This window comes from Culex pipiens, chromosome 1 (genome assembly GCF_016801865.2).
Source record: "Culex pipiens pallens isolate TS chromosome 1, TS_CPP_V2, whole genome shotgun sequence".
Lineage (NCBI taxonomy): Eukaryota > Metazoa > Arthropoda > Insecta > Diptera > Culicidae > Culex > Culex pipiens.
This window is the reverse complement of record NC_068937.1, coordinates 110,463,041-110,485,646: the sequence shown is the minus strand read 5'-3', so window position 1 is coordinate 110,485,646 and position 22,606 is coordinate 110,463,041. Positions and strand designations below refer to the sequence as shown.

Genomic DNA, 22,606 nt, shown 5'->3' with positions numbered 1-22,606 from the left:
ACTCGAGTTAAAATATGAAGAAACAAGGTTTGCGCAAATATTAATTTTACTTTCAATTAAGTAGCAATAGTGAAGTACAGAAATTTTTCTCCCCTTCAGGTTGGTAACCATTAAGTCGGTTGATTTTCACTGGGCCGCTAGTTGAAAAAACAAACAAGAAATGCCAGAGAAAAATCACCGGATCGAATCGGATGGTGCAACCATTTACGGGGTTGTGGGCTTCGCTCGAAATGACATAAGACTTATAGTAAAGGCAGTACGATTTACAGAGACCGATTAAGAGCACACTTAAATGAGCGTGATGATGACGCGCTGGACGGCTAGTTATATAACGATTGTTGATTTAGCGATGATTAAAGACTCAGTTCATTTTGTAATTTCCTGGTTAATCAACTGCCATTCCTTGTCGTGTGTTTGAACTGTGAGGTTATAAATAGTTAAAGTTGTTATGAACATTTAGCATTCAGTTGCTGATTTAGTTTTAAATATTCTCAACTTTGAAAAAAATACTAACTTTCAAGAAGAATGTAACACTGACAAATTTGTTTTGTAAGTCATCAATCAAACAAAAACATATTTTGAAAGAGCATCGAATGCACAATCGTAATACATTTTAAAATTCACGTTTAAATGGAATTTGCTTTCGACAAGTTGTTTTGATAAATTGTGTTAAAGTGGATTGTTTAGGAGAAAAGTTTTAGAAATTCACTAATTTTTGCCTTCCTCACCTTACTGAGGAAAGGCTATAAAATCACTCGAAAACTGAGCTTCTCAATCAGACCTCCAAGACCCGAAAAAAACGAAGTTGACTTTATAGCTGTCGGCCACCATTGCTAGTACCAACCACTAGTGTCTTCCTTTTATCTACAAGGACTTCGCCGCCCTGGGCTCCTGAGTGTATGAAAGTATGGCACGGAGCGACGGCGCCGAATACCCATATTTACACAAAGATTTTTAGAGCGCCCGCCGCGGGATTCGAACCAGCGACCTCTGGATTGTGAGTCCAGTGCGCAGTCCGATTGATCCACACGGGTGGGACCCTCCAAGACCCACCTTCATGTATACCTATCGACTCAGAATCAAATTCTGAGCAAATGTCTGTGAGTGTGGTGGGATGTTGATCAAAAAGTTGTCACTCGATTATCTTGACATTGGCTGAACTGATTTTGTCCGTTTTGGCGTCAATCGATCCGTCTTGGGGTCCCATAAGTCGCTTTTAAAAATTATGCGGTTTAGTTAAGTACTTCAAAAGTTATGCTAAAAAACGATTTTAACAAAAGTCCGGAAGATTGTAAAAAGGGTGGTTTTTGTAAGAAAACATGGCATGTTATACATTTTAAGAAAGGTATTTAAAAGACCTTTCCAAAGCGACCAATACATTGAAGATCTGACAACCCTATCAAAAGTTGTTAGCACTTAAGTGTTATTTATGTACTTTTTGGAAGCCGGATCTCAGATATTTTGATGAAAACGTTGTCCAAATATATCATGCGAGCTATCTTTGGATAGGTAATTAAAAGACCTTCCCAACGAGCGTGTCTATTTTGGATAGCATTAACCTCTAAATGTGAGGAAGGCACCAACCACCTAAGGGTGGATTAAGTTTAAGTAACGTTTTTTTTATATTGCCAACACATCAACCCTACTAAAACTCACACATCAATCCAAGCTTGGATTATTTTTAATCTTTTATACAAAAAAAAAAAAAAAAAAAAAATTAGAGCAATCGTAGTAAATTTTTTATGGGGTGTGACCGAGGATAGTAACAAGCAGTCCATTTCACTCACACTAAACGTGAACTGTAATTAGAGCAAGTGGGGTACACAATTTGTCCAAAGCCATGATTGAGCCTTTTTGAAAAGTTATCACGGTTCGTTTATTTTCCCATTTTTATAGTTTTGTTAAACATTTTTTAAGACGGGGTCGATAAATACATTTTTTTGTGAAGCGTTTATTGATGTTTTCAAATCTGAAAGAGAAAAGTAAAAGATAATTACTAAAAATATATTTAGCGAAAAAGCGTGAGCAACACCACACGGCGTGGCTGAAACAAAATATTATAAACCAAGATACCCCATCGGAGATTTATACGTAGAAAGTTGTGTTTTACCGCCCTGAATCAGAATCTATATATATAAAAATATTCTATCGGTGAAAATTGTGTTTTTAACATTTTAAAGGTTTTTGATTTTTGGTACGGATTTTTAATTGATCTGGCCTTATAGGTGGATCGATCTTTAAAATATTGTTTGTGATCAATTTGTAGAGAATTCTCTCACCTTTAAAACGCCTTTTAGGGTTTGTAAATCCGTTTTGACTGTCAAAAGATATTGTACATTAAAGACAGCCATATTTTGGTTGATTTTTGAGTGACAAACATGGTTCCAGAGGTTCAAGGTCAAACGAAGTTCGCATAAAAGACGGAAGTCTTTGAAGTGAAATATCTTTCGACAATCATAACGGTTTTAAAAGTTAGAGATTTTTCTATAAATTCGTTTAAAAAAAATATTGTTCAAGGATCGACCCACCTATAAGGCCAGATCAATTAAAAATCCGTACCAAAAATCAAGAACCTTAAAAATTTTAAAAACACAATTTTCACCGATAGAATATTTTCATATATATAGATTCTGATTCAGGCCGGTAAAACACAACTTTCTACTTATAAATCTCCGATGGGGTATCTCGGTTTATAATTTTTTTGCTCCAGCCACGCCGTGCATCACCCTGAGCTCGAGATCTTTTGTTAAGGCTATTTTCGTGGTTTGCATCATGCTAAGAAGACATTGAGACATTAACCCCGAGTAGGCCGCGGGTAATCGGCTCCCCTCCCACTTACATTTACACACAAGATCCTCTGTAATTACTCTTAGCTTTAAGAAAAATGTAATTGCAAAAGCCGACTCGGTATTAACCAGGTCCCAGTACTGAAAAGGACCTAATAAAAATAATTTTATAAAAAAAGCACATTGAGACATTCATCTTTGACCAACCTGAACTATACTTAAATTAACATGCAAAACTTGCAGTTTTGAAAAAAAAAACCAAGGGAGAGTGTTCTGGAGACCTTTTTCATTACTCGATTACTGAAGCGCACGATGTAATAAATCACATTTTTCTTCTTATGATTTTCTTTCAAAATACCTTTAAGGAAGGGTACCTTTACATTTTCTCGTGAAAGTTGATAATGGGCACAACCCCAAAAACACCTTTGAATGTTTTCCTTTGTTACTAATCGCTTTGTTTACCACCTCATGGAAGAGAAATATTGACTAGGGAACAAAGGTTTATCAAAAAGGGAACTTGCTCGAGTTTTTGTTGGGTGTTTAAACACATTTTTTTTCTCTTCATGAAAAAGCCTCCCCTCGAGGGCTGGTCACCAACCACCGGAAGTGTTTTAATGTTTTTCCTGGACAAAGGCGGAAGGGGATGAACTTTTTTTGAGAAGGGATTATGGCATTTTTGCATCCACCGGAAAAGTAATTTCTGAACAATTTCACCTTAAACCCTCGCTTCCGTTCGCGTGAACCTTGTACAGCAAAAGCGAGCCCTTTGTTTGTGGAAATCTGTCGCCCAACTTTGCCGCCCAGTTCATTCAAGGAAGGTGCTTTGGGAGAGGAGTAAAGTAAACTTGACCAGCATTTTTGGTTATTTTGTAATGTCAAGTTTATTATTTTTCTCTTCTCTCAACACGAACCTTCCCTAATCTGCGCTTTCACGGAGAAAAAAGAGTTCCTAAAATCGTGAACAAGCGTTCATGAAAATGGGAACCACGAACAAAGTGTTCAAATTTCATGGTACGTTTTTCAAAATCGTACCATGGGATTTGAACACTTTGTTCGAGGTTCCCATTTTCATGAACGCTTGTTCACGATTTTGGGAACTCTTTTTTCTCCGTGTTTGTTCTGCAAATTAGTTGAAAGAAATATTTTCAAGCATATTATTCTGTACATTTTTCAAGCGGTTCTCGATTTGTACCATCTTCTGTCGCGTCGCAATGACTTTCAAGTTTCCCTATAGCTCTCCGTTTTGGGGGGAGGACATCTTTTTTCACTTCCGGTGCTGGAGCAACGTGAAAAGCGGATTTTCTGTTTTAGTCACGAACCGCAATCTGCGTGTGCAGTCCAACCCCTTCCCTGTTCGCTATACTAGGAGCAGTGTCAACTGAATAAATACCGCCTTTCGTTTTGTTTATTCAGTGAATTCTCACTCTTTCGTTTCATTTGAGTCAAAGCACTTAAAATTTTGGAGAGAGTGTGGAGAGATGTCGTGAAGGGGATTAGAATTAATATCATAAAGAAATTCTTGAATAGAAATTTCTCATTTTCATGATAAGATTTTGGAATCGGCTTATGTGTTTTCAATAGTTTGTGTAGGAATTATAAATCCACTTTAAGGTTTTTATTCTTTGAAGGATTTTTTAGGGTAATCTAACACACCACATGCATTAAACTTCCTTAGGGGTGTAAACAGTTTTTAAAAAATTGAGTCATACTTTTCGCAAAGTTCAATTTAATTTTCAAGGTACTTTATATATCGCAAATTCTCGGCCAGTTTTACCTATAAAATTCCATACTTTAGCAAAAAAAAATAAAAAAAATGGCGGCTCTGGAGCAATATAAAGATTTTTCAAAAATGAGCTACCATGCGTCTCCATCAAATAGAAGAATAAGCCCTTGGGCTCAAAAAATCTGCAATTCTGATTGTTCTTAGCATGTGACATTTATTTATTCTATCAAACTCTACATCTTAACGAATACATTGAAAATAAAATGTCAACAGATTCCCTACGAAAATGGAAATTTTAATGAATATAAAATAAAAGCTGCCCTGCTGATATCTGTGGCATATTCGATGATTGAAGAACGTAGTTCCGATGTTCTGACCTCATTGAAAAATTTTAAAATTTGGTAGAATGAATGAATTTTATTCTTGGACATCAGACCAACATTCTCCAATCATTGAATGTGTCACAGATTGTCAGCAGGGCAACTTTTTTTTTATATTTTATCAAAATTTTCAATTTCCAACTCAATAGTTAATTTTTCTGTTAGATGGAAACGCGTGGTAGCTGATTATTTAAAAATCTTGAAATTGCTCCAGAACCAGAACGCCATTTTCCAACTTAAGGTCAAATCGGGCAAGAATTTTCCAATGAACACGATGCCATGTTCAAAATCGATATATGGGTCATTCCATCTGAAGCGGAACAGCATTTGAAAATTACCCTCTCCGATCCTGCTCAAATTTGGCAGGGCTATTGATACTATCAAAACATGCAAGAATCCCGAATTTCGTCCAAATCGGACCACCCCCTCAATTTTGGTACCTCCCCAAAAAAACGACTTCTTGGCGATTATTTAGCAAAACCCCTATCTTCAAACGACGATAACTCAGGAACCACAAATCTTAGAGGGTCGGTCTTAAGCTCAATTTTGAAGGAAATCGGACGTAGAATCCATTTCCGTGATCAAAATTTCAATTAAGATGTTTTTTTTCTACCTGTATTGCGCAATTGAAAACTTTAAATTGTCGTATCTCAAAACAGCCCTATTTATTTTTTAAATTTCACCTCACCATTGCATTCCCCTGCCAATTTTACATAAGAATCACTTATTGACAAAAAGGAATATGTTTCGTTCCAGAGATATCGAATTTTAAAGTTTTGAGTTTTTGAGATTACCTAAATCAGCTTCATTCGTCGCATCTGCTAGAAGCACACAGGTGCGCTGATCAATAACTGCTACCTGGTTATTTATTGAAATAAGATTTCATCACAAATAATCACTAGCAAATTAGGCGAAAATTGAATGTACAACACTGTTGGAAACTGGAGTAAACCGTGGGAATGCGATGGTGAGGTCAAATTTAAAAAATAAATAGGGCTGTTTTGAGATACGACCATTTAAAGTTTTCAATTGCGCAATACAGGTAGAAAAAACATCTTAATCGAAATTTTGATCACGGAAATGGATTCTACGTCCGATTTCCTTCAAAATTGAGCTTAAGACCGACCTTCTAAGATTCATGATTCCTGAGCTACCGCCGTCTGAAAATTGGGGTTTGCTAAAATCGCCAAAAAGTCGATTTTTTGGGGAGGTACCAAAATTGAGGGGGTGGTCCGATTTGGACGAAATTCGGGATTCTTGCATGGTTTGATAGTATCAACAGCCCTGCCAAATTTGAGCAGGATCGGAGAGGGTAATTTTCAAATTTGTAATTTTTTCTTGCACACTTCAGGTGGAATGACCCATATATAGTACCGTCATAAGGGGTGACGTTAAGTCTGAGGGTTGAGATTGGGTCATACAAATTTCAGCATTTTTGTATGACCTAATCTCACCCCCAGACCCAATGTCACCCCTGATGACGGTACCTTGATAGTTAAGTATATCTTCTATGAATTAAGCAAAAATTGGAGGTGGAATACTTTGTATCACTTTAGAAGTGGATTTGACGTCGCTATACCCAAGTAACCACAAGCACTTAATTGAAGTATTAATTCAGTACTAAATCAGCACTGGAATGTTTTGAAGTAGTAAATAAGCTTTGCGAATGCCTCAAAGTACCAAGACTTTGCAGCATTACAACTGGCATTAAATCACCATTTACGACCTTGAAAATGTGCTTCAAAGCATTTGATGTTTATCAACAAAGTAACCCATCGATACGGGAAACATTTCAGCCTGGCACGCTCTTATTGACTTTTATCCTTCTCCCGTCATTCCGTTCCAGTAAGCTTGCGGGCTAAGGCGCAATTCCCCCAGTGTGCATCAGTTTTATTTTTGCGTGAACTGGGTTCAATTCCCGCTGACTGAAGTGTTTTTTTTTGTTTTTATTTTTTTTTGTGGAAAACTGCAGCCTGTAATGAAGCCAAATTTTTCAAAACATATGCCCATAGCACAAAGGACATTATCAAAAGTTCTCTGGTAAATTGAATGACTTTTCTCGCAAGCAAAAAGCTGCTTTCCCGAAGTTTGATACACTTTGCGAAAATTTGCCAACCGTGGACCAAGCACTCCTCGGAAAAACAGTTCCCGTTAGCCGTTAGCCAGTACTTGTCCCTAATAACCTCAAGCTTTCCGTAATTGATTGCACTGCACTTACTGGCTGGCCGCAATTTGCTGAGTGACTCGAAAATGATTTCCATCCAACGAAATGACAACGGGTTTTTGAACCAGAACCATGAACCAGAATCTCTAAACAGCAGAAAGAAAGTCTTCATTTATGTTCGATGCATCAACCACATCGATTAAAAGTTTCAAAACAAACGCTCATTTCAGAATAACGTCATGATTCGAATTCCCGGACGCTTCGAAACCCGGACACTTCATTTTGTTTTATCAATTATTTGGATATAAGTTCGCATTATGAATGCCAAAACTGTGTTATTTGATGAACTCCAACATCAACTTTCATTTAATGTTTGTTTGAACGCCGCAGTTAATGCCAAAACAATTAAATACAATAAAATTATAAGTTTACCAAAAATGCGAAACATTTCATTTGAAATATTTCATAGGCGTTCGAAGCACCGGGAAGGCAAAGCAGAAATTTATGGTTACGATTTCCTTAAATTCTAGCAAATTTTTATATAAACTATCGATTGCTTTGATGTTAACAGCTTATTTGAGACCTAAAGAATGCCGTTCACTAACATTTCAGTCCAAATTTGTGCGGTTCATAAGTAAAATCGAGTGTCCGGAATTCGAAGCAAAAGTGTCCGGATTTCGAATCAGCTTTTATCAGTGTCCGGGATTCGAAGCACAACAAGTCATCTTAATTTTGAAATTCTGATGAAAAATTGTTTGAAAAGACATATTTTGCATGCATTTTCTTGAAACTGACTGTTTATACTACATCCTGATGATATTTCTACATTTCCAACTTATTACATGATTTTTTGCCAGCTATAACAAAAATTATATGCTACTAAGTGTCCGGATTTCGAATCATGACGTTACATCAGTTGGCTAGCGCGCATCCTGGAGATCGACGAGAAAAATGCAAGAATAACATCATAGTGTCACACTCACACTTGAAACGCAACAGGGGAAAAAAAAAACAAAGGAGGCCCTCCACCAAGTGTGTGTGTGGAGCAACTGTTCTTTTTTTCCCCAGCCTTGACGTCGATAAAGCAGTTTATTTTTGTTCGAGCTTTCGGTTAAGTATTAAATCAGCATCACTGTGCGCCACTTGAAATATTTCTCAAGGGAAAAGTGCTGATTAAATGTTTTGAAGCATTATTTGCTGGTATTAAATGCCAATATAATGCTGCACGGCGTGTTTTCTCGGCAACCTTAAGGAGAAAAAATAGTCATCACTACTTTCAAAAGTGTCTTATAGGAAATTTTCTCAGCTTTCCAATGCTTCTAAGAGCGAAATGTTTCATCGGGAAATTTCTGAGATATCTCTATTTTAAGTTTTTTCTTTTAAAATCCTTAATCATTTATTGGACACTTTTAAATAATAGTCCAGGAAACTTGTCAAATGATGTGTTTCATGTGTCTTTTACTCATCAAAATGTGCAAAATGAGACAAGAAACAACTTTGTAGAAGGTTGCAAACCGCTAAACATTTTGAAAATTAAGTTTTAACCGAATTTTTGAATATGTGAGATTTATTTAAATATTAAAATAATAAAACCGTTTTGAAATATTATTTTAACAAGAACAAATAGATTATTACATAATTGTTGTGTACAAATAACACCGGTCTGCTCTGCTTCAGCTTGGAATTAGCTGATACAACCGAAATTTCTACAGGTTTGAGATTGATACAGTATTACAAGATTTTTATGAATAAATAGCATATATCCTTAATCAAACACTAACTAGTTGCATGGATACAAAACATGTTCATTACTCGAAATTAAACTGCAAATTACTGTAGCTAGCTTTAGGAGAAATACTTTTCATTAGTATGAAATGATTGTTTTAGTTTTTTTTTGTATTAAATGATCAAGGAATTAGCAATATTTTAGAAGTATATATTTAAGACTCTCATCTTCAATCTCATCTTTAAAAAAATATATATGTCTTGATTTTTGTTCAAATAATTTTGAAAGAAAGTTTCTGTTTGATTTTTTGTTGTTAAAATATTATTTAATTTTTGTTCAAACAAAAAAAAAAAATGTTTGTGACGGTGTTTTCAGCATTCTGAATTGGAAAACTCGAGTTTTATTGCTACTTTTAAGTGCATTTTCAACAGAAAACATTTTATAAAATTTATCTTTATTGAAAATATGACTTTTGAAGCTTGCTACAGTAATATGTAGTACAGTTTCGATTTGAAATCATATTTGTATTTATGTTCCTGGTTAATGTTTGCTTAAGAAAATATCAAATTTATTCATTAAAATTCAATAATACCATTAACAATCACAAACCTGCCAAAGTTTCGGTTGAACAAGCTAAATCAGAGTAGACACGTGACATTTCTACACAAAAAATATGTAATTATCAAATAATTCTTGTAAAAAATATATTTTTACACTGTTTTATGATTTTAATTTCTGAATAAATCCCATATATTCAAAAACTTAAACAAAACATAATTTTCAAAATGTTTAGCGGTTTGCAACCTTCTAAAAAATTGTTTCTTGTCTTACTCATCAAAATGTGCAAATATTTTGATGAGTAAATGACTCATGAAAAACATCATTTGATAAGTTTTCTGAACTGTTAGTATAAAGTTTCCAAAAATAATAAAGGAATTTAAACCCAAAAATCTTAAAATAGAGATATCTCAGAAATTTCCCGATGAAACATTTCGCTCTTAGAAGCATTGGAAAGCTGAGAAAATTTCCTATAAGACACAATTGAAAGTAGCGATGACTATTTTTTCCTGATAAGGTTGTTCTAGAAAACACGCCGTGGCTGATTTAATGCCGCTATTTAGTGCCTCGCGGTTACTTGGGTACATATTTAAAAATCAGTCCGCAATAAAATTGAAACAATGCATTCAACAACTCCTTCTATAAATGTAAATTAATTGTCCTTTAATTTAATCGACTGTTTCAATAGACTTTTGAGGCTAGGTTTGGTTGACTTTGGTCTTTTAGGGAAAAACAAAACACTAATTTTTTTTCTTCTTTTTTTTTCGTTTCGACCCTGTTTTGGGTCTTTTTCAAAGAATCTAAGGGGTAGATTTTTTGGCAGGGCAATTCTACTTATTGAACTGTTGAGGTAGACTAAAAATCCTTCGAAGTAGACATGTGTATTAATTTGGTAGATATTTTTTGCATACTAGTATTTTTGATTTGGCCGAATTGCCCTGTTGGGTGGTTTGACATCATCAAAGTCTCTCTGACAAGAAATATCCTAAAATGGATCAGGGGCATGTTTTATTCAATTGTGAGATTTATTTTCTCCTTTCAACAGCATGAACAAACATATCTATCTCCTAGCTAAACTATAAAACTGCTTGCAGCATCTTGTACCAAATTATTTCACCACTTCTGGAAACGTCATCTGGCACCGCATACCGCAGGATGAATTGGACCGTAAATAGAACTTCCCCCAACCCCTCACCCGCATGACTTGATTCCGGTGTTACACAATTGCACCGCGCAGCTCATAACTCATTTCGACATTAATTGCGAAACTCGTTAGGCAAAGCGCACGAGCTCATTCTGCGCTCATCTGAACAGAGAAAAGTTCGGGGGAAAAAAAAAAGAAATAGCGCGATGTCCTGCCAACCAAAAAATGGCAAATGGGTAAGGGGAGGATGCAACAGAGAACTGGTTGATTCGATGGAAAATTACAAAGTGACATATTTTCCGAGTTGGTGTTGTTGATGTTAACAACGGCGGAAAATCTCTTTCGCCGGAAGTACCAAGTGAGTTTGCGAGCTTGCGCTGGACTTGCACAATTATGCAGCGATGGCAACAGTGTGGTATTCTCTGAGCTGGAATTGCTTCCTTACTTGATAAAAATGACGCATTTTGGGAAATAATGTATTTTATTTTTTTGTTCTAAAATGCAGTATTCAAGTGTCATTAAAATACTATTTTAACGAATAAATATAACGAAGAAAACAATTGTCCAAATTTACATCACCAAACTGTAAATTCACTTTCTGCATCATGTAACCAAACCCATCAGCAGTTAAATGCGCGGATTTGCTGAAATTAAAAGAAGAGGGGAAATAGTAAATCCAAGGCAAACAAAAAACGAGCTAACGTTAAGACGAGCAAACACAATTTTCAGCACCGATGATTCTGTTATTCGTCCAACTCTCCCTAGATTAAAAGCTCCCGCGTTTGGTGTCAGGTTGTTGCTCTGGTGATGTGTTGCTATGGATTTTTTTTTTTGCATTCTTGGTCACACATTTTCAATTCCCGCGGGAAATTTTTTAAATGAAGCACTTCATATTTCATAAAATGCTTAAATTATAGAAGTGGAATCGATCTTTAAAAATATTTTTTAAAGTTTAATTAAAATTCTTTAAAACACATTTTTTGAAAAAATTTACGCTGACAAACAGAAATTTTCTCCTACTCATTACTGAGCACGCCCTCCATTTGAAGTTTTATTTTGGCTTTTTCCTCCAGGGTGAGGATTATTTGCCAACCTTTCGCCGCCATTGTCACGTTTTCATAATTATGCACCCGCACCGCATTCGCTAAGTACTTTTGTCAGGGCATGTCACAAAGAATTAACACGAATTTGTCTTTTTGCGACAAACTTTTTCGCTTTGTTTGTTTTTAAGCTCATTGCCAGTCATTGCTGGGGTGCACGTTGCATTTCTTTTTTTATATTTTTTTTTTCTTGGAAGATTTGGTTTGGGGTGGCATTTCGGTATAATTTACTAATTTTTTTTTAGATGAAGAGAGCAATTCAGAAATAATAATCAACTTTTCATTCATTTGAGGACCGAAAAAACTAGCCAAACATTTGAAAAAGTCGAAATTTTTCAAATTATTTTTCCTTGAAAGTCCAACTAACCACCTTTCATTTGCATCTAAGATAACTAAAATTGGTTAAAACAACAAACAAAAAAATACGGGTCTAATTATTTTGGCCACAGAACCCCCATCAACATTTTGAGCCAAATCGAAAAACTTTCTTTTTCGATTTGTGCCCTTTTCAAATGGAATTGCTGAATATGTCTTTCAAATTTTTTGGTTCAAATATGCGTGTTGGAAAATAAAGTCGTTTATGGCCAGTGGCCACCCTTAACTTAATAAGAACACATTTCTGAGAGTGGTGTGACTGTTCACACTGCTGAATATGAATACTTTTAGTAATTTTTACTGTGTCTGGTAGATATATTTAAACACTGATTTATCAGACGTATATATAATTTTGCAACAACACTCTTAGGAGTCCTGTGGACTTTATGTACTTTTTGACAAAAATAGTTTTCAAATTTATGAAATCATATTATTTGTGACAAGCAAAAAAAAAAACTCAGAGTTTATGCTTGAATGAATTGAATTGAATAAAGTGTTCATTTATTTATACGTGAAAATGATAAAAAACAAACATTGTAATATAGCTTAAAAAAACAAGCTTAAATTTTTAATTAAAAATTATGTTTTCAACTCACGGTTTTGAGAAGCATCCTTTTATTCGGTTTTGGAAGCATCCTTCTATTACATTTTCTTTTTTCTGTATTTCCACGCCGTGGTTATAGCGCCACAACTCTCTCTATCAACCCTCTACTGCCCAAATTTTTTTTCGGAGATTTTTATTTTTCCTTTGTTCAGGAGGCCATTTCGAGCAACTTTTGTTCTACGAAAAACATTACTTCTCTTGTTTTATGTTTTTCTTGTTTCATTTTTTAAGTATTTTAATTTGCATTTATCTTGTTTAGTTTATGTTTGTTTTTGGTAGTATTTGGCCTATTCTACCACCTTCTGTCATTAAATTTTGCCTATCTAATTTTTCATGTTTTTACAGTCACTTTTTCATTTTTTTGCTTGTTTTTCACATTTTCTGCTATAAAATGGCACCATTATCATTAAAATTGCCAAAAAATGTTTAGAGGCATAGTTTGGGACTCTAGAAAAATTACTGCATATTCTTTTTACCTTAAAATATAGGAAATGTTAGTAAAAAACACAGCCAAAGTTGATCTCTAAAAAAATGACATTTTTAAAAACATTGGCAAAGTCACATAAAACAAGTAAAACTTCCAACCCATAAATGTTCTAAAATTTTAAGATTTTTTCTTTCCAATGCTTTTTAAAGATCAAAAATTGGTTGAAAATTGGTTTTTGGCGATTTTTTAAATCGAAGCCCGTCTAAAGGCGGGGTTGGGTTGTAGAGGGTTAAGATGGCGGCGATGGACTATTAGGAATATTTATTTGGTAATGAAACAGGCAAGAACCAGTACAATTTCACATATTTGGGAACTAAGAACTCGAATTCGACGTTAGAAATATAGTTATTTAATGTTTCTTTGAACTTTGTATAATCGATTATCCAGTCTGGACATAACTGTTAACATCTGTTCTACCTTGAATCGAATCAAAAGTCTCCAGCTTGGATTACATATATGATTAGTTTTTTTCATTTGAGTCGATAGGTATACATGAAGGTTTTCATTAGGAAAGCATAACAACAAAATTCAGTTAAGTATTGTGAATAGCCGATAATGAACCTTTTCGGTGATAATCATGCAAATCCAAAATATTTATTATTTCTCACAAACAATCTTAAATGAATTGTTCTTTTTGTGAACCAACAGCTATTTATTCTTTTTTTCTTCTCTCCGTCTCATTCCAGATCAGCTAACGATTCCATTTTATCATCATTTTGGCAGCAGCATTCATATCAAAACTAGCTCGTGAGAATAAATTTGAAAAAGAGGGCAAATAAAAACGTGCAAACGATAAAGTGAATTGCAAAAAGCTTCCGTCTGAAATGAAGCTTCTTCATTCGTCGTCGTCGTCGTCGTTCCGGTGTTGGTTTTCATCATCATCATCATTGCCAAGTTCCAGCTGATGCAGATTTGTTTGAAAAGACAAAGCTCCTGTGCGAGGAAAAAAAATATTCATAGTACATAACAACAACGGCGAAATGTTGCAGCTTCTGTTTGTAGTGCATAAAAAGTGAATTATGAAGCATATTTCTGCGAGTCTCTGGGAGTGAAAGATATGATTCGTTTCTGATGGATTCCGTTTAGTTTTAACAAGTGTGCAGCTAGGAATTTTATTAGCATTTCACCAGTGCATCGCATTCCGGAGGTAAGTGGCCAAATTTCTGTTTTTCAGGTTTCAAACGTGTCAACGCTTAAATGGCCAAATGCAATCATTCATCTTCTGTATTGATGCTCATTCATGCTGGAAAATACTGCATAACTGAAAAAAGAGAAAACATATGTTGAAATAATGCACTTGCCCGTGTCCACCACGTGCAGTGCGCGGCGCATAATATTTATTCAGCTGATGAGATGTATCTTTTGAGGGGTGTGCACACACACACATAAAAAAAAGCTCGTGGAAATTTTATGCATTCTACACGACAGTTGTGGAAAATTGTGCATTTTTCCCCGGCGCTGCTGTAGTACCCAACCGCATAGTTGGTTTACATTTGCTTGCTCGTTCTGTCACTGATTCTGCGGTAGTGGTTTGGGGTGTTGGTGGGCCAGCAGTGCATCACACGTGGTGCACTTCACATATTTATTCGTCATGATGCATAAATTTAATATGCGATGAGATGTGTGCGTACTCTTTTTTTGTGCCCTTCCATTTGTGCAAACACAAAAACACACACATATTTTGTTGTTTTTCTTTCTGCGTAGAGAGAGAGTTGTTCGTGATTCATTGACGAGGATCTCATTCGGCATTCAGAGGTGTTGTGTTTTTTTTGTTGTGAGCAAATAATTGTTCTGATGATGTTTAAACTATATGTGTGCTTTTGCTTTGTACACGATAAAAATTGCAATGATATGTTGTCCTGGCAATCAGAGATGGTCTACCGAATACAGACAAATGAATACTTGATTTCACGAAAGCTTTTAAGGTAATTAAAAAAAGCTGATATCAGATTTATTCAAAGTACATTTACAGCAGAAAAACTGCACTGATACAGGAAAGAGGAAGTATTCCCATTCGATATCCTTAACCTTCGTCAGGATTATCTATTCTCTTATCTTTAATATCACAGTTAATTTTGAGACATTTTATCATTTGTCCATTATACTCTAAATATATCCAATCAGTTCCCGAAGCAAAACAACAGATATTAAATGGCAAACACTAACAAACAATAATATTGCAGTTCAATGAATACATCATTTCCCTCAATAAACCACCCATCGTCGTTGACTCACAGACAGACATAATTCACACAAATCACCCCTGGTCTGGCCGGATGGTTGCGATCATAATGAATATCAATTACCAAGTGTTATGATTGTCGGTCCGTTGCGCGTGCCTCATCTTCTCACGTTGTGCCGGCCTGCCTGGTAGAAATTTGATTTATTATGCACCGTATTTTGGGACCCCGCACAGTGTACGCCACCTCACCTTACGCCTAGTCCCAGATCAGCAATGTATCAATAAATGGAGGCAAACCGCGAGAACACAGGTATCCAGGTACGGCCTCGGACGCGGTGGCGGCAAACATAACAAACCCCGTTCGACAACAATCATTCGAGAAATTGAGCAAACGATTTATCATAACCTAACCGGAAACAAATTGCTACACAGTATTGAGAGCATCTAGTGAAGATACCATACCACTTGGTGCGGACGCAATCATCAAAGCCGCTCTGCTCACCTCCAGCAGAATTTGAGGGGGGTTGTGAATTTTGGCGATACTTATTGGGGCTGAAAGGGGGTAGGGTCAGTCCGGCAGTAGCAAAACGATTTCGAATTTTCCACACGTTCATACATCATTGATGATGTGCGGGAAGCAATTTTCGCCTGCCTTTGACGACTGTGAAATGGCTAAAATTGAGTTTGATGGTTCGGCTTGTTGTTTTATGTATTAATGTATGTATTAATTTCCTGTTCGGCTTGTTGTTTTATGTATTAATATGTCAAATTGTTCGCTCACCAGCATTACCTTGGCGTTCTCAATTGCGAGATTCCTACTTGAAACCAGGTTTCCGAAGGTTTGGAGCGGTGAGGCAATTCAAACCTCTTTTTACACCTATGCTCCCATCCATTGCGAGATTCGAACAGGCGATCATTGAATTGTGAGTCCACCTGCCGACCAGCAACTTTACGGAGACAGGAGTTAACGACCCGACCTCTATGTTTAGGCCGGGTCCAACATTTCCTTCTCCATCCGACGGAAGGCGTCTGATCACGTCTCGAAAAATGCCACCGGAGCCGACTGAAATCGAACCCAAGCCAACTAGGTTTATCCTGGTTTATCTATAGAGGCAACCACGCTAATCAATACACCATCGGACCCAGCTTTAAATGTGTGTAAACTTGTAAAAAAAAGCTTCAGCAAAACGGACAGTCATAAATAGAAATTTTGGTAATAATATTCGCTCGATTTTTGGTAGTTCAATCACATGTGGGTCATTCCATCTCAACCGTGCACGAAAAAATGCAAATTTTAAAATTACCCTCTCCGATCCTGCTCAAATTTGGCAGGGCTGTTGATGCCATCAAAACATGCGAGAATCCCGAATTTCATCCAAATCGGACCACCCCCTCCACTTTTGTACTTCCCCAAAAAATCGACTTTTTGGCGTTTTTTGAGCGAAACCCCTATTTTCAAAAGGCGATATCTCTGGAACCACAAATCTTAGAAGGTCGGTCTTAAGCTCAATTTTGAAGGAAATCGGAAGGAATCCATTTCCGTGATCAAAATTTCGATAAACTTTATTTTTCCTACCTGTGTTGCGCAATTGAAAACTTTAAATGGCTGTTTCTCAAAACAATTCAGCTTATTTTTTTTTATTTGACCTCACCATCGTATTCCCCGGCCAATTTTACATAAGAATCACGAAATGTTTCGTTCCAGAGATATTGAATTTTAAAGTTTTTTTCTTGCAAGTTTTGATGGTATCAACAGCCCTGCCAAATTTGAGCAGGATCGGAGAGGGTAATTTTCAAATGCTGTTCCGCTCCAGATGGAATGAGCCATGTGATGGTGTGCTCCAATGATTGCCAGCTAAAAAACGCAATGTTGCATCATTGCAAAGCAAGTTTGTGCTACTTTGCTAAATCAGCTACGTATATTGATCATATTAACATATTACCGTTCGTCGCTTTTTGACGTTCCGAAATAAAACGATTTTATGTTTGACCTTGAATAAACAAAAACTAGAGCGGAATCATCCGTAAACCACGTGGACACTTTTTTGTCAAACGCTTTCTGACTAAAATTTCTTTGGCGAGTTGTCGCACTTGCAGCAATTTTCAGGTCGAAACATGTTTCATAACGATGCACGGAGTTTTACCGGATTTTGTTGAACTTCAGGATTGAAATCGAATTTTAGGGATCTGTGAAGGTCAAAAGGTACCTAAGACGTAACCCTCTACGGCCCAAATTTATTTTTCGAAAATTTTTATTTTTCCCTTGTTCAGAAGGTCAGTTTTAGCAACTTTTGTTCCACGATAAACTTCACTTCGCTTGTTTTATGTTTTTCTTGTTTTATTTTAATATTTTAATTTGCATTTATCTTGTTTAGTTTATGTTTGTTTTTGGTAGTATTTGGCATATTCTATCACCTCCTATCATTACATTTTGCCTATCTATTTTTTTTATGTTTTTACAGTCACTTTTTCAATTTGTTACTATTTTTTTTTTTACATTTTCTGCTATAGAATGGCACCATTGTCATTTAAATTGTAGAAAAATAAGTAGAGTCATAGTCTGGTACACTAAAAAAATACTGCAAACTTATTTTTGCTTAAAATATAGGAAGTGTTAGTAACAAACACATCCAAAGTTGACCCCTAAAAAAATGACATTTTTAAAAACATTGTCAAAGTCACATAAAACAAGTCAAACTTCCAACCCTAATTTTTTTACAAATTTTAGGAGTTCTTCTTTACAAAGATTTTTAAAGATCAAAAATTGGTAGAAAATTTGATTTTTGGCAATTTTTCCGATCGAAGCCCATCTAAAGGCGGGGTAAGGTTGTAGATGGTCACGACGATTTGATGTTTTTTCTCAAAGAAAGATTATTTTTGCTTCCGTAAAAATTTTAATAGTCAGTCACGAAAAGTTTTTAAAGCCTTGATATTTCCATTGAAGTTAACTGCACAATTCCAGCGTATCAACTGCTCGATGGTCAGCGTACTCACTTTGGATTGACCTTTAGCTCTTCCGACGACGGTTTGCGTTACGTTTTCTTCTTTACTTGAAACCAACTTTGTTTCCGTTTGCAAAGTGTAGTGCAGCCACTTCGGGGCTCATACTCCACAGACAAGTAGACAATCCAGCTAGAACTAGTTTTTGGTATGAAGGCTTGCCGCGTCCACTGCTCTGAGCAACTTCGGCTCTTCCTCAACCGTATCGCGACGCGTTATCAACAACAACAAAAACTCCCGATTAGCTCGCGACTGTCTCGAAAGGCTTCGTGGGAATGAGTGTGTGTGTGTGTGACTTTGTATTTACCACGCAAACAAAACAAACCGTGCTTGGATTCAGCCTGAGCCTGGACTCAGGTCGTTTGATGATCTGCTAGGTCGACTTGCAGTCTAGTGCAGTTAATCGGTCGTGTAACAACGCCGGATTGTGTTCCAGCAGCAGCAGCGTAATGGAAGCCGACATCAATCAGATGTTCAAAGAGCACGACATCGTTCCGGTGTTGATTGATCGTGCTCCGCTGGTGTTTGCCAAGGTCAGTACGGTGTGCGGGAGAAGAAGATTTTAGAAAGAGTTTTAAATGGGTGCCGTTTTCACAGGTTGTCTACCGGTCCAAGAAACTGGTGGACGCTGGAAAGGAGCTATCGCCGGCCGAGGTCCGTATCGAGCCCAAAGTTGAATGGTGTGCCGATCCTATCTTGTTCTACACGCTAATTATGATAGATCCAGATTCACCGAGCCGTACGGAGCCATTGAACCGGGAGTTTGCTCACTGGATTGTGGGCAACATTCCCGGCAAGCACGTTGAGCAAGGCGAAGTCCTGTTCGAGTATCTGCCGACGTTTCCTCGCTCGGGAACAGGCTTCCATCGGTACATCTTCCTTTTGTATCAGCAGTACTGCAGGAATGATTACTCAGAAGTGCCACGAGTCTCCCGAAAGTAGGCCAAACGAACATCCATCGCACTCTCACTGTGGGGAATAGTTTCCTTTCATATCCCTCTGTTCGTATTTTTCGCAGAAATCGAACACCCCGGCTGTGCTTTTCGACGCGTGACTTTGCCCGCCGCTACAGTCTTGGTCATCCGATAGCCGGCAACTTTTTCATCGCCCAGTTTGACGAGTACGTCCCGGTCATACTGGCGCAATTTCCGGCGTCCAACGAGTACTGAGACGAGTTAAAGTTTATGGCCGTTTGATGGCACGACGGAACTGATTACAAAGTGTACCAAGCTGATATTTTTTGTCTGTACTAGCTGATAGTGTAAACGTGTGTTCACTCACTTTACGAGTGATCGCCACGTGAATAGTGTGACATAATTGTGTTTGTTGATGTTTTTGCAATAAAATTACCTTTCAATAAGCGATATTTCACGACCCATTTCAGCTCCTTGAGGTCCAATTCCGAGGGTCGCTGGGCACATTGTTCGGCCGCGCCTAAACATAGAAGCAAGTATCTGAAGGATTCTCGATCTATATTTAGACTTCCAGTCCCCTCAGGCAAGTCAGGGACCAGCGCGTATTTAATATGAGAAGATAACATGTTTCAACACTACGGAGCAATACGCTGCAAGAGTGATGTTCGACTGCATAGCGTCCCAAACTGTCAATCCAACGGTGTGAGTTCGAATCCCACCTGATTCAGTTTCGTTTTTTTTGTTCATATTCAAAGTTCAAATTCCTGATTCCAAATTTCAAATGTACCGACCGGGATTTGATCCCTGAACATTCTGATTGTGAGTCAGAAGCCGTAACAATTAATCCTCGGATTCAATAAGCGATATTTCACTGGCGGGAAAAAACAACGTAGTTAAATCTAGAACGGTTTCACCCCACCAACTTTTCGCGTGGGTGCTAATTAGTCCCACTGCTGGCTGCTGTTCCGCAATCGACGGCGATGAACTGGCGGTCATCATCGGGGTACGACCTTCTCTCTAATTTACTTCAATTAGTTTTATTCCGCGTACGCGTTCGTGTACGACGTGGTGCCGCGCGATTTATTCGGCGCGGTGTGGTTGGACTGGTGGAAATTAGGAAAAAATAGCAAATAGTGTTTAACGAGTTTCACAAAGAATAGGAAAATACTTTGTTATTTGCCTTCTACATTAAGATTAAGAAGCACGATTGCACTTAAAAAGTGGATGTTTTGTTTCTATTTGCTACAACAAAAGTTAAAGACCAAGTGGATAGTCTTTCCGAATTGAAACGAGAACCACGTAGCCCAGTGGTAACGCTTCCGCCTCGTAAGCGGGTAGATCGGGGTGTAAATCCCGGCTCGGACAAACACAACTAGGGTATTTTAACCATTAGTGGACCCCCTAGTAGAGCCGAAGCACATTTTTCACAAATTTTCAATATTTTAAGCACTTTTTCATAACCCTTTGTACAAAACAATGAAATCTGACGTCTTTTGAACAATTTTGACTATTTGTTTCATCAGTTATTGTTTTTGAGCAGAAAAATAGCCATTTTGCCTGTCATGGACCCCCTTTTCCTATAGTGGACCCGGGTCCATAATTCGATTGTGGACCCGGGTCCACTATAGGCAAACTTTTATTTTTATACCAAATTTAACCGATATTTGATGTTTTGATGCATGGTGTAGGTCTAATGATAGATATAATGAATAAAAGATGGATTTTGCTCACTTTTCATCATACACAAATATGTTTTGTTAACAAATTTGGCTTTAAAGAACGAAAAATCCTAACAGACATTTAAACACCCAACTGGCAGTCGCATGATTGTGATGCATGGCGGCATGAAAGTATATCAGAATCTGCATAGGGGGATGGCGTCGCTATTTTTAGACCACATTTTCCACTTTTGCTCATCGAAACCGACTACTTTATCGACTTCATTTTGCTGGGCGAGATAGGACGCCGTCTATTTTTAGACGATGACTCAGCACTTTTACACTCTTGCGCTTAAAAAAACCAGGTGGCAGCACGATGTAACGCCACGTCCCTATGAAATCTGTCCTCATTAGCCTGTCCCATTTTGAGGTCATGTCGAGGAATTTCAGGTGCTCACTTCTTAAATGATAGATTATGATGTTAGGAACAATGTTTTCTTAGACAAGAAAAAATAATAAAATACTTTCTCGCACCCCCTAGTCAATTTACTAAAAAAAGTCACTTTTTTGAACAAATTTTCTAAAATCGCTTGGAATCAATACAAAAACTGCTTCGATCAGGTGTGTATTATCTTCAAACGATAGGTTTTTGTCCATAGATTAAGATGCACTATCAATATTGGACCAAAATTTAAGTTTTTGGACTCTCCCAGGCGGATTTGTGTCGAAAAAATCGCATTTTTTCGAAACTTTTTTCAGAAATGTTCATTTAATTTAGGGTAGCCTATTTTTCCCAGTAAAACCAATACATGCAGCTTGTAGGAAATTTCATGGCGAACATTTTTCCTTCTGAGAAAATCCAATTTCGACACTCCAGAGCCGAGATATTTGAGTTTTAGTGAGGAAAAAAGTGGCAATTTTCAAAATTTCTCAAAATTCCGAAGCAAGGCCTACTAATTACACGATGTAGCAAGCATATGTCTCAAAGGTCAGGGTATGCTTTTTTATAGTAATTTTGGCCGCTGAATCCGAATCTGAAATCAAATTTCGTGTAAACAGTGATGTTTTGGAGCTACACCCTTTTGGAATGTTATTTGCGTGTTTAAGAGGCAGTTTTTGTAAATATTGCTCGGTTTGTTCTAGAGGTCGTATCGAGGTGCTCCGATTTGGATGAAACTTTCAGCGTTTGTTTGTCTATACATGAGATGAACTCATGCCAAATATGAGCCTCTACGACAAAGGGAAGTGGGGTAAAAACGGGCATTGAAGTTTGAATTTTCCGAGGATTTCGAATATGACAAAAGTTAGACTAAAAACAGCCGCTATGGGACAATAACTAACGTTGTAAAATGTTTGTTCTAGAAAAATCGAAAAACTATGAGGAAAACTGCGATTGGCCAAAAAGTTATTACCGTAGGCTTATAGTCCATGAAACTCCCTAACTTTTGAACTAAAAGAGTATGGGTGTTGCTGACTGTTGCAAAAAGATATTGAGGTTTAAAAAAAACCATTTCTAACAGTAATTTGCAAAAGCTATGAGAAAATGTTAAACCAATCCTCATTCATTTTGAAGTGCTTCAAAAGACCTTTCGAATGCATCAAAGAGAGTTGGAATTGATGAAGTTTTACTAAAATGCGAGCAATTTTAAGATTTTTTATGTTTTTTGGACCTCGAACTTCAATGCCCGTTTTACCCCACTTCCCTTTGTCGTAGAGGCTCATATTTGGCATGAGTTCATCTCATGTATAGACAAACAAACGCTGAAAGTTTCATCCAAATCGGAGCACCTCGATACGACCTCTAG

General features: G+C 36.9%; 1 protein-coding gene and 1 long non-coding RNA gene across 2 annotated transcripts in view; both read left to right on the top strand.

Annotated features, from left to right (window-relative positions):
• The window catches only part of LOC128092433 (uncharacterized), a 148,836-nt gene that overhangs the window by 55,270 nt on the left and 70,960 nt on the right, over positions 1–22,606 (top strand). The window contains exon 2 of the long non-coding RNA XR_008211768.1: positions 13,771–14,194. This is a non-coding gene — a long non-coding RNA (uncharacterized LOC128092433). The remainder of the gene's footprint in view (positions 1–13,770; positions 14,195–22,606) is intronic.
• Positions 18,607–19,595, top strand: LOC120417202 (protein D2-like). Its single transcript, XM_039579168.2, has 3 exons — positions 18,607–18,762; positions 18,827–19,167; positions 19,248–19,595. Exons 1-3 carry the CDS (start codon positions 18,679–18,681, stop codon positions 19,396–19,398), a joined length of 576 nt encoding a protein of 191 aa, XP_039435102.1. The 5' UTR covers positions 18,607–18,678; the 3' UTR covers positions 19,399–19,595.